This window comes from Bombina bombina, chromosome 10, assembly GCF_027579735.1.
Source record: "Bombina bombina isolate aBomBom1 chromosome 10, aBomBom1.pri, whole genome shotgun sequence".
Classification (NCBI taxonomy): domain Eukaryota; kingdom Metazoa; phylum Chordata; class Amphibia; order Anura; family Bombinatoridae; genus Bombina; species Bombina bombina.
Genome location: NC_069508.1, coordinates 147,880,310 through 147,896,448, shown reverse-complemented (window position 1 = coordinate 147,896,448; position 16,139 = coordinate 147,880,310). Strand labels below are relative to the sequence as shown.

The following is a 16,139-nucleotide window of genomic DNA, read 5'->3' as shown; positions in this document are numbered from 1 at the left end:
CTTTGTTTATAGCGCTGTGGAATCTGTTGGTGCTCTACAAATAACTGATAATAATAATAATAATAATAATAACAAAGGATACCAAAAGAACTAAGCAAAATTAATTTTGATTCCATATGAAGGCAGATACCTCATCTTTATAGACAGTGACACTAACGATCGCAGGAGGGGGACCACTACACTGCAGAAAAAAAATGAAAAAAATAAACAAAAACTGGGAATAACTGAAAATGTTAGCTCATGGATAAATAACTGGATAAAAGATGGAGCAACGAGTAGTAGCAAATGGATCATACTCAGATTGGACAAAGGTAATCAGTGGAGTCCCCTAGGGACCAGTACTGGGCCCTGTTCTTTTTAATATTTTTATTAATGACTTTCAGCAAGGATTAAATAGCAACATCTCTATTTTTGCAGATTATAAAAAGTTGTGTAAGGTCATTAGGTCAGAGCAGGATGAACTTGCATTACAAGGGGATCTGCAAAAATTAGAAGTATGGGCAGGTAAATAGAAAATGAGATTTAATACGGGAAAATGCAAGGTTCTACATATTAGAAGTAAAAATAAGCAGGCAATGTATTATTTAAATGGGACTAGACTTAGCCAAACAGAGGAGGAAAGGGATTTGGGAGTAGTAATAGATAATAAGCTAAAGATGGATGCACAATGCAGGGCAGCAGCTTTTAAGGCTAATAAGATACTAGCATATATTAATAGTGGCATTGATTCAAGGGAGAAAAGTATAATTCTGTCACTAGATAAATCCCTGGTAAGCTCTCACCTTGAGTATGGAGTGCAGTCAGAGAACTAGAAACCACAGGGCCCAGGTGCAAGAGTCTAAGAAGGGCCCCCCCAACAACAACAAAAAGTGAATTTGATACATATCTTTTTTTTTCTTTTTCTTTTTACATTTAACAAAGAAAAAAAAATGTGAATCAGATTACATGTCTGCAAAACAAGGTACCCTGTGCCCACAGTCTGTGAGATGGTCTGACCCCTTATTATTGTATATAGTGACACTGTTTAACCCACCAGTACTTTATATAGTGAGTCAGTGACACAGTCTGTAATCTGCCAGTGAGATAGCTGGCCTGACCCTACCCGCCCCAGTACTTTATAAAGTGACCACAGTAGTCTGTGACATGGTCCAGCCCTCCCCATACTGTATATAGTTGTACTGTATAGACTGACACTGTTTACCCCCCACCCCCCCTGCTGTAGTAACAAGGTCTGTAATTTGCTGGTTCCACAAACATACACACACATACATGTATAAATACACACACAGTCACATACATACACACACACACACATACACACATAAACACACACACATAAACACTAATGGGTAAAACAGAAACACTAACCCCTGTAGTCAGAGACACTAGTGAAGCATCATGTCACACTCACATGATATCAGTGCAGGCAGTGGCAGGTCAACTTTTTTGAAGCTGGGCCCCAGTTTCCCCCCTGAGTGCAGTTCTGAGGACCGATCTCAAAAAAAGACATTGCAAATCTAGAAAAAATTCAGAGAAGGCCCACAAAGCTAATAAGGGGAATGCAGAATTTAAACTATGAGGAGAGGTTAGCCAAACTGGGTCTGTTTTCTCTAGAAAAAAAGGTGCATGAGAGGTGAAATAATTACTTTATATAATTACTTTATATAAATGTATTCAAGGCCCATATACAGAGATGGCAGAAGCTTTATTTATTCCTTGAAATTGTTTGTGACAAGAGGTCAAAATTTAAGGCTAAAGGAAAGGAGATTTAATCTCCTTTAACGGAAATGTTTCTTCACTGTAAAAGCAATAAAATTGTAGAACTCATTACCAAAGGAGGTAGTGAATGCCAATACCTTAGATATATTTAAAAATGGTTTGGATACATTTCTGGCTAGAAACAGAATTTAGGTATATGATTGCTTGTGTTAAATGGGTCACCTTTTCATGGGATTAATTTAAACTCTACTGGAGCTTTTTTGTAAGTATATTAGATTTGTATAGGTTGAACTCGATGGACTGCAGTCTTTTTTCAACCTCATCTACTATGTTACTATGTTACTCTGTGTCATCATCCAGGAGAAGGCTCATCAAAGCTCATACCAGCCCTCCTGCACTTACCCCCCAAATCCCTGGTGGTCCAGAGGACCATCATCACTTCTGGAGATGCCAGTGACATCACCACGGTCATAAGTTGGGATGTCACCAGGCCCTTGAAATCAGGATGTTAACGGTAGCTCCATAGGACTTAAAGAACTAGATGAGGGGTGAGTGTCAAAGCACATATACATAAAAAATAAATAAAAAATACTTTAAGATTACTAGTCCTATAATGATAGTCAAGAAGAAACTGAAATATTTGGGGTTTACCTTAAACCAAGCCTACATGATTTCATCCTCTATAATTATACTTGAATAAAGAATAAGACATTGTGTGATCTATCATCTTGGAGATATAAAACAATCTTGTAATTAGGCTGCATAGGGGTTTTGAAAATTAATATTTTACCAAGAATTTAAAGGAACACTCAATCAAAATTAAACTTTAATTATTCAGATAGAGCATGCCATTTTAAACAACTTTCCAATTTACTTCCATTAACTAAATGTGCACAGTCTTGATATATTTTAAAATTTTGAGTAACCAGCTCCTACTGAGCATGTGCAAGAATAAGTGTGTATGCATTTGTGAATGGCTGATGGCTGTCACATGGTACGTGTATGCATTTGTGGTTGGCTGATGGCTGTCACATGGTACAGGGGGAGTGGAAAAAGACATAACTTTTAAAATTGTCAGAAAAAAAATCTAGTACTCATTTGAAGTTCAGACTAAGTGCTATTGCATTGTCTTGTTATCTTGCATTTGTTGATTATGCAAATCTACTGTGTTGACTGGTCCTTTAATATCTTATTCAAACTAAGCTAATGCCACTTTCCAGAGGCTACATAGATCAGTTGCAGAAAATATTAGAAGATTATATTTGAAATGGAATTACCTAGAGTAGGTAAACACACAACCTACCTTCCTAGGGATAGGGGTGGCCTGGGGTTTCCGTGCACACCTGAATATCGGCGAGCAATTTTATTTTAAAGGCTTGTGGAATGGACCCTTAACTTTTACTGCTTTCGGGTGAAATGATGTTACCTTCATATATTTACTCCTGGAAAATAGAATTAGGAGAGGAGATTGGCCCTAAACTGTGGCTAAAAGCCTTTAGTGCTCCTCATAAGGCCTCAACATCAGAAAAACATCAAGCTATGCATTATAAACAAAAGGTGGTATTTGACACTAACTAGGCTAAAAAGTATGTATCCAAATTCTTGTGATAGATGCTAGAGGGGGTTCAGAATGAGGGAACCATGCTGTACATATGGTGGTCTGGCCCAAAGTTGAGAGTTTTCTGGACTGAAGTGTTACGTACCATGGGAGAGGTGGTGGATAAGGCCATACATGATATTCCCCCGGGTCTATAATTATCTCATATGTTACCAAAATGATACAACCTGGCTGCCCACTCCCTATTACTGATTATGCTGAATGGGGCAAAAAGATATAATCCCCGACACTGTAAGACCCAGACAACCCCTTCCACGAATTAATGGGTTGCAACAGTTTCTGAGTTAATACAACTTGAAAGAAACCATTTTTTGTGGATAGAGAAATTGAAGAACTCAAGCTCAGGTTGTAATTGTTAATCTGTGGCGGTGGGTTATTGGACCCCCTCAGCAGTTGATAAAGTACATTTTCTTAAAGTATTGGGAGCTAAAAGCTAGTTTAACAGACCATAAAAATCTGCCTATAGTTACTGGCTCATGATGTTTGGCTTTTATCAATTTGTTGTATTCATCTTGTATGACCTTGAACTTAAAATAAATCTTGGATTTAAAATAAATAAATAAAATTTAGAATCCCCATACTTTCCAACACTGTTTGCAGGCTGGTGGTCTCTAGGCACATATAACATGTCATCAAAAGATCTAGAGACCCCCATAACCCATTTTTTTTTAAATTAACTTTATTATGAGAATTTTTTTAAATAAACTTTATTATGAGAATTTTGAGTGATACTGTCATGATTGGGATAGAGCATGCAATTTTAAGCAACTTTCTAATTGATTACTTTTATAAAATTTTCTTTATTCTCTTGCTATCTTTATTTGAAAAAGCAGGACTCTACGTTTAGGAGCCGGACCATTTTTAGTTCAGCACCTGGGTAGAGCTTGCTGTGTCTAAATGTACCCACCAATCAGCAAGCACTACCCAGGGTGCTGAACCAAAAATGGACTAGCTCCAAAACTTAGAGTCCTGCTTTTTCAAATAAAGATAGCATGAGAACTAAGAAAAATTAATAATAGGAGTACAGTAGAAAGTTGCTTAAAATTGCATGCTCTATTTGAATCACAAAAGAAAAAAATTGGGTTTAGTATCCCTTTAAATAAATGACCTGCTGCAGAAGATAAATTACCCTCTGGTGTCCCCATCAAATGCCCGCAGATCAATTAATTAAGCAATGTGGGAACAGTCTCTGTGAAGGAGATTGGTTTTCCTGGGCTGTATATGCTGTGCCAATGATAGTCCTGTGTCCCACATAATACAGTGTATAGATCAGAAGAAAGAGTGATATCCCGGAGGTAGGGGGTTTATCATTTAACCAAGTATCGTTGTGATTCAAGGGCCAAGCTTGTAGTGTGGCGGCTTCAGGGTATGTAGGGGTTTCATTAAGCCAGAGATGTGGGTACCTTTCCCCATCTGCCTGACGCTAAGGCTGTAAGGGTCTCCGGTATATGCAATGTCAGCACCCAAATCCAGCATGGCATCTTTTACAAGTTGATTAAAACGGTTTGGGTCTCCTTTACTTAAAGGTAATTCCATAGTTATAGCGGTAGGTGACGCTTCTTCTTCTGTAGGCTATGTAAATTGTAAATATCCCTGCTCTAGTGCATAACTGGAAGGAGCTTTAACTATTAATAGCCAAAGTTTTTCTAGTCTTTGAAAGTGTGCATCAAGGCGCGAGTAAGAGGTCTTCGTTCTCCATAGCTGGACATGTAAGAGGTCTTCGCTCTCCATAGCTGGACATGTAAGAGGTCTTCGCTCTCCATAGCTGGACATGTAAGAGGTCTTCGCTCTCCATAGCTGGACATGTAAGAGGTCTTCGCTCTCCATAGCTGGGCATGGGATTGCCGCTGCAAATAAGTTGTATGAGACATGATGCAAGAACTGTAAGATGCATAGCTGTAGTTATGAAGAGAAGAAAGATCTTTATTTTCTTGTCAGGAAGTGGCAGAAAACTGTGTGTGTATAAAAGCCAAATTTTTTCTTTCATAATTCTTCCACCAATCAGCAAGCGCTACCCAGGTGCTGAACCAATAATAGACTGTCTCCTAAACTTACATTTCTGCTTTTCAAATAAAGATACCAAGAGAACAAAGAAAATGTGATAACAGGAGTAAATTAGAAATGGCATGCTGTACCTGAATCATGAATGAAAAAAAACATTAAAGTCAAAGTTTTACATCAGTTTTCTTCAGAAATGATTATCTGCTCATAAAATAAAATATTTAAAAGTAATTTAAAAATGTCATTTTGGTTAGTAAACTAAGCATTGTTTTGCAGGCCTGCGATACACCCCTTGAAAAGCCTATTGAAAGTTATGTGTTGTATGTTGACATTAATTAACCAACCTGCTATTTTGTGAAAGGAAAACGACTCTGGCTTAAAGCCTATAAATATTTCAAATTAATTTATTGCCCAGATACAGAATAAATAGATTGTGCATTCTTGATGTTACCTAACTAGGGAACATGCAACAAAATGTTAGGAGATTTCACAGAAAACTTAAGCCATAACATGAAACACTACGGGCAGATAATCAAAAACTTGCCCCAGAGAGAGAAATCCCACAGCATTTTGAGAGGCATTTTTTTTAGAATTATATTATAATGTAGGTGTCTCTGCATCTCAGTAGCAATGCTGCATAACTAGCTAAACAGCTCTGAAACAAAAATTTGACTTTTCTAAAATGATTTGAGTGACCTCCCAGTGCTGATGAGAGGGCTCTATTCACAAAGAGATGAAATGCAGGTGAATTGTAGGCGATTTGAAATCTTTGATTAGCTATGCAGTATCAGTGGACAAACCCAGTGGGTTTCTCCTGTAAGGAGAGCGGAGTTAGCCCTGCACAATGCATAGTTAATGCTGCATACAATTCACCTGCAATTCTCCTATTTTAGATGAATTGTATACAACATTAACTATGCAATGTGCAGGACTAACTCAGCTATTCTTGCAGGAGATACTCACTGGGTTTTGCCCTTCACCCCTTTGATAATCACGCCAGTCCAGAGTAGGGTTGCCACCCATCCCTTAAAATACAGAACACTTATAAGTTACACATGCTGCAGGGTGTGCAGGGAGGAATATAAATAGTGCTGTCCAGAAACACAATACATGTTCCTCCCTGCACACCCTGCAGCATGTGTAACTCAGGTATCCCAGGAAAACATGGCTGAGGTGGCAACCCTAGGCCAGAGAGATTTGGATCATTGGGCCCAAAGCATGTTTTTATGTTTTATTAATAAAAAATATATTTTTATTGCGTAAAACAAATGATATACATTTTTATTTTCATGTGAGGGGCAACACCAGTTCATGTTTACAAATGCATAATGAAAAATAATAGTAATAAAAAATAATCTGCATTGAAATAACTTTAATTGAAGCTCAGAGAGAGGGCGGTGATGTGTATTGTGTCTGTGAAGACATAATTTGTGTCATACAAGCCACTGCTGACTCTCTGAAAAGATGCAGTGTTTGAATACTGGTGCACAAGCTCTCACAGCATATGTACATATGCCACTGGAAAAAAATGTAGAACTATTTAATTGAAGGATTTTTGCTTATGGAAGTATACTGCAAAAATGCTTCTATTTAAAGGTATAGACAATAATGTACCCATATTCCATAACTAATTATACCTTACTAATTGAACAACATCCCGGTGTGGTCAAAAGTGAAATTCGCTAATTCTAAGTACATGAAAAAAATACAGTTAATAGTTGAAAATATTACTGCAAAGTCTTAAACTATTGGGCGTAACTTATTATAACTATATAGTTATTATTAGCTTGCTAATTGATTGACACAATATCGCCGCCCTCTTGCATCTTGATCATACACAGTAACGCTCAGCCTAGAACTACTTGGGCATTACTGTGACGTTACCGGCATACAGGTAAATCTGTGTCACGCCGCGCTGCTATAGCCGTTGCTAGGGGCGCGGCGTCTCCTTCCCTGCTCGTTGCCAGGGGTTGTGTCGGGTCCGGATGCATGCGGTGCTGACGTCATCGCCGCACGCTCCTGATGCGTCTCCTTCCCTGCTCGTTGCCAGGGGTTGTGTCGGGTCCGGATGCATGCGGTGCTGACGTCATCGCCGCACGCTCCTGATGCCAGTCGGACTTCTGCGTCGCGAATCCTGCGCCTATGTAAGTTTGACTACAACGCTCTGTCACTGCCCAAGTATAGGTGTTACTTTGTGTGTTCCTGGGTGTGACAGATCGGTGTATTTATTTGCCTATTTTGTGTATGATCCCTGCCTGTCTGACTACTCTGTCTGCTATACCCCTTAATTACTGGATTGATATACTGCTGCTGAACCCTACCTGTCTGACTACTCTATTTATTAACCCCTGTTGTTCTGGATTGCCTCTTTGTTGCCGAACCCTGCCTGCCTGACCATTCTAGTGGTGTGCCCTTGGACTGCTTTACTGTTGCTAAATCCTGCCTGCCTGACCATTCTAGTGGTGTGCCCTTGGACTGCTTTGCTGTTGCCAAACCCTGCCTGCCTGACCATTATAGTGGTTTATCCTTGGACTGCTCTGCCATTGCTGCTGGGGACTGTCCTGCCTGTGGTGAGTGCCGCCTTCCTCATCTTACTAACTTTCTCTGCTCTGGAATATTCCCTATCATTCCGGCTCGAAGCCGGGATAACAAGACTACTGGCCGAGTTCGGTCTGATAGAGGAGTATCCCACGAGCATTACATTATACTTGGGCCATGGAGCCAGAAGAGGTGGCACAAGCTGTTTATCTTCAGGGACAGATGTGGGGAACCCATACCACACAGTTGCAGAATATGGATTCCAAGCTAGAGGCTATTACCACTCAACTCTCCTTACTAGTTACAGCGAGGAATACCGCTCCTGTTGTTTCACCACCAGTCCCTACTTCTAGTACTGTGACTTCTTCCTCTGCTTCTGGAAATGTACCCCGGAAAACCTTTGCCTGAAAAGTATGAAGGTACTACTGATGATTGCAAGGGCTTTCTTAACCAATGCAGGCTGCACTTCAGCAATGATCCTCACACCTTTCAGTCTCACCAGTCAAGGGTTACCTTTATCATATCCTTACTGAAAGACAAGGCCCTAGCCTGGGTCTCTCCCTTTTTGGAACAGAATGCTCCACTCCTGCATGATGCTGATGATTTCATTTCTGCTTTATCTTCTGTGTTTGGGACTTCTGGCCGTACTTCTGCTGCAGAATATTCTCTCCTGGATCTCCGACAGGGCAATAGAACTGTGGCACAATTCGCCATCGAGTTCCGCACCTTGGCACTTGAAACCTCTTGGGATGGCAGTGCTCTCAAGGCAGGCTTTTGGAGGGGTCTGCATGAATGCATCAAAGTTTAACTCACTTATCGTGACATTCCTTCTTCTTTGGATGACTTTATAACGCTTTGTATCAGTCTGGACTCTCGCTTTCAGGAGAGACAAGCCGAGAGAGACAGTACAAGGGGGGTCCTTCCCTCCGGTCCTCCTGTTCGTTCGGTTTTGGCAGTATCCTCTACCCCTTCAGCAGCTCCAGTTACCTCAGTGGGGGAACCCATGGATCTATCCTCCTTCAAACCTTCAGAGTCTGAAAGACAGAGAAGAAGGAGGCTGAGACTATGCTTTTATTGTGGATCTAAGTCCCACCAACTAAAAGACTGTGACATTCGGCCAGGAAAAGCCAATGCTTAGGGGATAACACAGGGATACCTCTAAGCATGATCTCTACTAAATCCCCTCACTCCTCTCAGATCCAGGTACCTGTTACCCTTACCTTCCTTCAGAATACTGTCCACACACAAGCCTTCATTGATTCAGGGGCAGCTGGAAACTTCCTGGATCGCCTGTTTCATGATTCAAGCTGGTTAGCCTCTTTTGCAGAAAAGACATTGTCTCAAAATAACTACTCTGGATGGCACCTCCCTTGGCTCAGGCTTGATCCATTTTGAGTCAGCACCCCTGACCCTGACTGTGGGAGTCCTTTATACTGAACAGCTGCAGTTCAAGGTCATTCATTCCCCAGCACAGCCTGTCATCCTTGGTCTTCCTTGGCTTCGGGTACACAATCCACAGTTCGACTGGGCTGAGGGACAACTGGCCTCCTGGGGTACCTCCTGTTTCCACTCATGCCTTGCTAAAGTTACTCCTCTGCTCCACATTCCCATAGCCACTCCTTCAAACCTTCCTTAAGTATATGCAGACTTTGCGGATGTCTTTGAGAAAAAAGCAGCCGACGTGCTGCCACCCCGCCATCCTTATGACTGCAAGATCGACCTCTGTCCCAGAGCCCCACTTCCTAAAGGGAGGACTTATCCACTCTCCAAGGCTGAAACCAAATCCATGGAGGAGTACATCCAAGAGAACCTAGCTAAAGGTTTCATTCAGCCTTCCTCCTATCCTGCTGGGGAAGGCTTCTTTTTTGTTAGTAAAAAAGATGGTGGGCTAAGAACCTGCATCGACTACAGGGCCTTGAACAACATAACCATCAAGAATCGCTATCCCATACCATTGATCACCGAACTGTATGACTCACTCCAGGATGCTTGCTTTTTCACCGAATTGGACTTATGTGGGGCATACAATCTGATTCGCATCTTTCCAGGCCACGAATGGAAGACCGCCTTCAACACAAGATCTGAGCATTACAAATACCTTGTAATCCCCTATGGGCAGTGTAACGCCCCTGCAGTCTTCCAGGCATTCGTCAACTATGTCTTCTGTGACCTCCTCAACCACACTGTCATCTTCTATCTGGATTATATCCTTAAAACAAACCGCATAAAAGAGAACTAAAAATAGGGAATATTGCCACCACTTAAGTCTCAAAAAAGACACGTTATCCACCTGCAGATGGAAAATAAGCCAACTACCATTAAGAGAAATTTGGCAACAGTGTCTCAAATGTGTCTCAAATACAACCGCAGGATTTCCACAGCAGTGTATAGTTCGAGATCAGGATAGGTATCCTAGAGCGCATACTTGCACAGTACCTAGCTTCCAGACTAGAAGTGAACAGGGATGATACAAACTTTTCACAGCCGCTCAGCCTCCATGTTTCTTTTCCTCTGCTGTTTTGGTCACATATAGAAAGACATTACATTCCAGTTTGCAGAATGAAATCATGCAAACAAGGCAGGCTGGATGTTATAGACGCCAGCTGTCTGAATCAGGTCTCCCTGGATTGTTCTTTCAAGTGAAAAAGTAGTTAAAAGGCAGACTACATAAAATCACAGTTTTATTTTAAAACATACAACGCGTTTCTCAGCTGACTAGCTGTTTCATCAGGCTATATTTTTATAGAAAAAGGTAAATAACAACAAAAGCGTTTATAACATTTATGTCTATGGCAATGTATCTTTAAATGAAATGTGGAGCATGATACAAAAATATTTTTTTATGATTTTCCTATCGCTTTAATACTAAAATGCGCCCATGCACAATTTTGACTTCTCTATCCCATTGAAGGGATATTAAAAAAAATGTCATGCATATGAAACAACACAATTTAAATGCCAAAATATTTTAATGAGAAAAGGTTAAAGTTAAAGGTGTTTATTGAAAATGCATGGAAATTCATATTTGTGCACAGATGTCTATTGCGCTATTGGTATACAGTATATAAAAAAAGTATTTTTGCGGTACATGAACAGCAATTTTTATATAAAAATATTAACAAAGAAAAAATTTACTTTAATATCACTTTAATAAATGTTTTAAATTAATTTAACTATGATTTTTTTGCTATAGTCTTTAAAAAAAACTCTAACCTTAGCTCTTCTTCTGAAGTTTAAGGACAAATATAAATGTGTTTACTACTGTGATTAAACTCTCTGGGCCAGATTACAAGTGTCGCGCTTATGATAGCGTGGGTCCCGATAAGCAGTATTGCCGGACCAGGCTAACATTAGCGCGCAATTTAATATTACAAGTCCATGGTAAATCTCATTGACCAGAGAAGAGTTACCACAACCAACATCGCTCTAGCGAACTTATACTTTTAATGATTGCGCCTGCTCTAAATCGTGGTCATATTACAAGTTGAAAGTTATAGGTTTCTCTCAAGCAGAAGCCAAAACTGCACTAGAATATTTAGCGCGTCTTGAGACCTGAAGTGTAAGAGTTAAAAAAAAAACACACAAAACACATCAAAAACATATTAAAATAAACTATTACACTACTCATATATACACTTTTAAAGAAAAATTATTTTAACGTTGATTGAAACGGTTTCAAACGGGATAAAAAGGGATATGGTATATGGCAAAGCACTTCCCAGTCAAATACCTTTAAACAAGCAATATAATTTTTATTCATTTTTTTACTTTTTAATGTGTTTAGAATAGAAATAATTGAAATTCCTATTTTCTTGACTTAGAAAAAAAAAATCTTTTTATTTTTAAATAGAAGAAATCTATGTGGAGCTGTTGCGATATCTAAAGTCCTGAAGTTAGTGTGAGTCTTTCTCTAACACGCTAAATTTTTACTTTCAACTTGTAATACTTTCGCTAACCCGGCTGCGCTCAGTTTGTACTTTTAGCGTGGTTAGTACTCTAGTGGGGAAAAAAATAGTGCGCCATTTGTAATCAGGCACTCACTGTGCAGAGTGCAGCAGGATCAAGCTTGTGAAGTCAGGATAGAAAACCCATTTTTTTATGTCATGATTCAGACAGAGCATACATTTTTAAACAACTTTCCAATTTACATCTAATTTTTAATTTACTTAGTTTTCTTGGTAACCTTTGTTGAAAAACATACCCAATTAGGCTCAGGAGCTTGCTGCTTATTGGTGGCTGCATATTTATTCCTCTTGTCATGGGCTTACCAATGTGTTCATCTAGCTCCCAGTAATGCATTGCTCCTCCTTCAACAAAGGATACCAAAAGAATGAAGCAAAATTGATAATAGACGTAAAGGAAAGCTGTTTAAAAATGGTTGTTCTTTCTAAATAATTAAAGAAAATTTGTGAGTTTCATGTTGCTTTTCTAAACATAATGCATTGCTCACAAAACCAGACCTCAGTTAATAAAATATTGCAACTAAGTTTGCGACCTTATAAAAATAAAATGATTTGCAAGTGATATAAACTAATGCCTGTGCTGCTATAAGTCATAGGTTAACAAGAAGGGAAAAAAACAAACAGTGGTCATTGCTTGAGTAACCTTTCAGGAACTATCTCAGACATTTGAGATACAATATGTGTTTTGGCCACCTAGTGTTAGTAATGTGTAGTACAATAACATCATGACATTGGTTTGTGTCGAATCTGCTACAGAAAAACTAGGTCCTAGCTGTAGATGTCAGGAAGTCGGCGAATGTGCTGTTCCCTTGAGTTCACAGTGTAAGTGAACTAGAAGCAGGAGTTGAGACTTTGATCTGCAGCTTATGACATTTCCTGTCTCCCCAGCCTGAGGCTGTGCTTATGCTGGTGCTATTCCAGGGAAACTTAATTCATGGCAACATGGGCCCTGCACAGACACTTCCTGCAACTCCTGGGGAGGTCTGTGCCAACACTACCCAACAGCAGCAGCAGTATCTACTACACCAGCTTTAGTACCAAGGCAGCTGGGCGCAGAAAGGGAGGACATCCTTACCCTCTGATCAATGGGGATATCTTGCCTATTTATAGACCTGTATATGAGGCAAATGCAAGAAACAGTGAGGTTTGCAAACAGAGGTAAGTGGATACTTAGTGACAATACATTGGCTCTTTCTGTTGCTATACATTGTTCTCTTAATAAAAAGCAAACAGTAGCAAACATTACCATGAATTAATGTAACAAAATGGTCTTGCTTAGCACATAATCATGTTGTCTGAATGTATACAGAAATAAACACAATGTTGCATATAAGAGCAAAGTACTGAAAAACACATACATTGCCTAATAATTATATTTAACACGTTATTGGGAGCATCTGCCCAATTTAGTATTTTAGCCGTTTTTATTCTCAGTGCTGACACTTAAAGGGACACTGAACCCATTTTTTTTTTCATTTGTGATTCAGATAGAGCATGCAATTTTAAGCAACTTTCTAATTTACTCCTATTAGCAAATGATCTTCATTCTCTTGGTATCTTTATTTGAAAATCAAGAATGTAAGTTTAAATGCCGGCCCATTTTGGTGAACAACCTGGGTTGTTCTTGCTGATTGGTGGATAAATTCATCCACCAATAAACAAATGCTGTCCAAGGTTCTGGACTTTCTTATTCAAATAAAGATAGCAAGAAAACAAAGAAAAAATGATAATAGGAGTAAATTGGAAAGTTGCTTAAAATTGCATGCTGTATCTGAATCACAAAAGAAAAAAAATTGGGTTCAGTGTCCCTTTAAAACAATGTTTATACAATATTGGAAGTAATCAGGCTGCATGAATACCTGTAAAGTTAACCCCTTCCTGCCATCGGTTTTATCAACTAGTATTGTTCCATGGGTGAGGGAGAGAGGTTAATATAGTTACAGGTAGACTAATATTGCACAGTAGCGGTTAATAGCAAAAGGGATCAAATATGTATGTTAATAATTGGCAGAGCCCTAACAGCAGTTTAGTTTCTCGTCTACAAGCTGTCTGTGCAGTTTCTTCATACTGTAGCACTGTATAGAAATGATCTGGTAATTATAAATATCTCATCTGCTTAATAAAACAAACCCTATTGTGGTATTTAAAGGGACATGAAACTCAAAATTAAACTTTGATGATTCAGATAAAGCAAGCAATTTGGGGGGGGAAATCCAGATTGCTTCTATTATTACCATTTACTTAAAGGGGCAGTCTACTCCAGAATTGTTCTTGTTTAAAAAGATAGATAATCCCTTTATTGCCCATTCACCAGTTTTGCATAACCAACACAGTTATATTAATATAATTTTTACCTCTGTGATTACCTTGTATCTACGCCTCTGCAGACTGCCCCCTTATTTCAGTTTTTTTGACAGACTTGCATTTTAGCCAATCAGTGCCCTCTCATAAGTAACTCCACAGACGTGAACACAATGTTATCTATATGGCACACTTGAACTAACACTCTCTAGCTGTGAAAAACTGTGAAATGCATTCAGATAAGAGGTGACCTTCAAGGGCTTAAAAATTAGCATACGAGTCTACCTAGGTTTAGCTTTATACTAAGAATAAGAGAACAAAGCAAACTTGATGATACAAGGGAATTGGAAAGTTGTTTGAAATTGCATGCCCTATATGAATCATGAAAGTTTAATTTTGACTAGACTGTCCCTTTAAGGTAACAGAAATATCTTCCCGAAGAGGTGTTATGGCCAGATATTTGTTCTTGTATGCAGCTTATGGGAATGCAAATGTCCATCACCGGAAAATCTTTGAAATCATGGAAATTCCATATAAAACCTTAGCTAAGGCGACAATGTAATTTAGCTGTGAAATTTTTGTTGTATTCAAAGTATCTGCAAGAACACACTATCAGATAGGCTGGTCTCTCTCCAATACCCACTAAAAGGTTGATTCCTGCTGTGGCCTCTTGTTTACCTAGTTTTTCTACAGCCAATGTTAGTATTAAAATTGTCACTATATAAGCGATAGTTTCAACATCCAAAAGCAGCTATTCAACTGACAATTTCATGATTCAGAAAGAGCATATATTTTAAAAATAGTTTCCAATTTACTTCTGTTATCAAATTTACTTAGTTCTCTTGTATTCTTTGTTGAAGAGAATACCTAGGTAGGTAGTGTGCACGTGTGTGTAGACCTATATAGCAGATGTTTTGCCACAATGCTTTTGAGCACTAGATGGCAGCAGGGTGTTAAAAATATATAAAATTGCTAAAAGCACTCTTTTAAAACTGCTGCCATATAGTGCTCTAGAGACACACATGCTCCTGAGCCTACCTACCTGATTTTCAAATTAATTAAATTTTATAACAGAAATAAATTGAAAGGTCTCAATAAAAATTGCTTGCTCTATGTTATCTGTTGAAAGTTTAAAGGATTACAAACTTTACCGGTTTTTGTTTGATTAAAACACATTTTAAATTACATTTATGAAATTAAAATTACCAACCTCAAACTCTTTCAAAACGAAACCTCATTAACTTGTAAATCCGTTTTTAATTTTTCGTCTATAACGTCATCTAATCCAGCCCACTATTTTAGCCCCCACGTGTATATAACAATCAACCAATCGTTTTCGCCGCTTATTATAATACTAATTTGTACACAATCGCATGCGTAAAAAACGGGCCAAATAGCGTTTGCGCATTGTGTCTTAATGACACCGCAATTTCCAGCACATCATAGGGAATAACGCTCTGTGTCGGAGCAGGTCTGGAAGGGAGTGACGTTGTGGATGACGTTGTGCAATCTCGCACATGCGCTATTCGAAATTCGGCAGCCATCTTCAAACTGCGGTTTGCACACCGGATTGGCTAGGAGCGTCGGCTACCCACGGAGTGGGTTCGGAAACATTAATTTTTTAGAAATAGGATTGCAGCGATCAGGTAGGAAATTCATAAAGACATCCTATGACAAATATGTTTTATAAAGGTTTAAAAAAAAAAAAAAAAAAAAAAAGATGCAATATATTGAACTTACAGTGGTCCTTTAAAGGGACACTGAACCCAAATTTTTTCTTTCGTGATTCAGAGCATGAAATTTTAAGCAACTTTCTAATTTACTCCTATTATCAAATTTTCTTCATTCTCTTGGTATCTTTATTTGAAATGCAAGAATGTAAGTTTATATGCCTGTTCATTTTTTGTGAACAATCTGGGTTGTCCTTGATGATTGGTGGATGGGTTCATCCACCAATAAAAAAAGTGGTGTCCAGAGTGCTAAACCAAAAAAAGCTTAAA

General features: G+C 38.8%; 1 protein-coding gene and 1 long non-coding RNA gene across 3 annotated transcripts in view; one reads left to right on the top strand and one right to left on the bottom strand.

Moving 5' to 3' along the window:
- The window catches only part of LOC128640920 (uncharacterized), a 131,504-nt gene that overhangs the window by 57,738 nt on the left and 57,627 nt on the right, over nucleotides 1–16,139 (bottom strand). The gene's annotated exons all lie outside the window — the stretch shown is intronic.
- LOC128640919 (biotin-dependent 3-methylcrotonyl-coenzyme A carboxylase beta1 subunit) overlaps nucleotides 12,628–16,139 on the top strand; it is a 57,935-nt gene continuing 54,423 nt past the window's right edge. The window contains exon 1 of one of the 2 annotated variants that reach the window (XM_053693370.1): nucleotides 12,628–12,996. In XM_053693370.1, the coding sequence (XP_053549345.1) occupies nucleotides 12,773–12,996 (224 nt within the window). In that variant the 5' untranslated portion in view covers nucleotides 12,628–12,772. The remainder of the gene's footprint in view (nucleotides 12,997–16,139) is intronic. The other variant, XM_053693371.1, reaches the window with a different exon arrangement.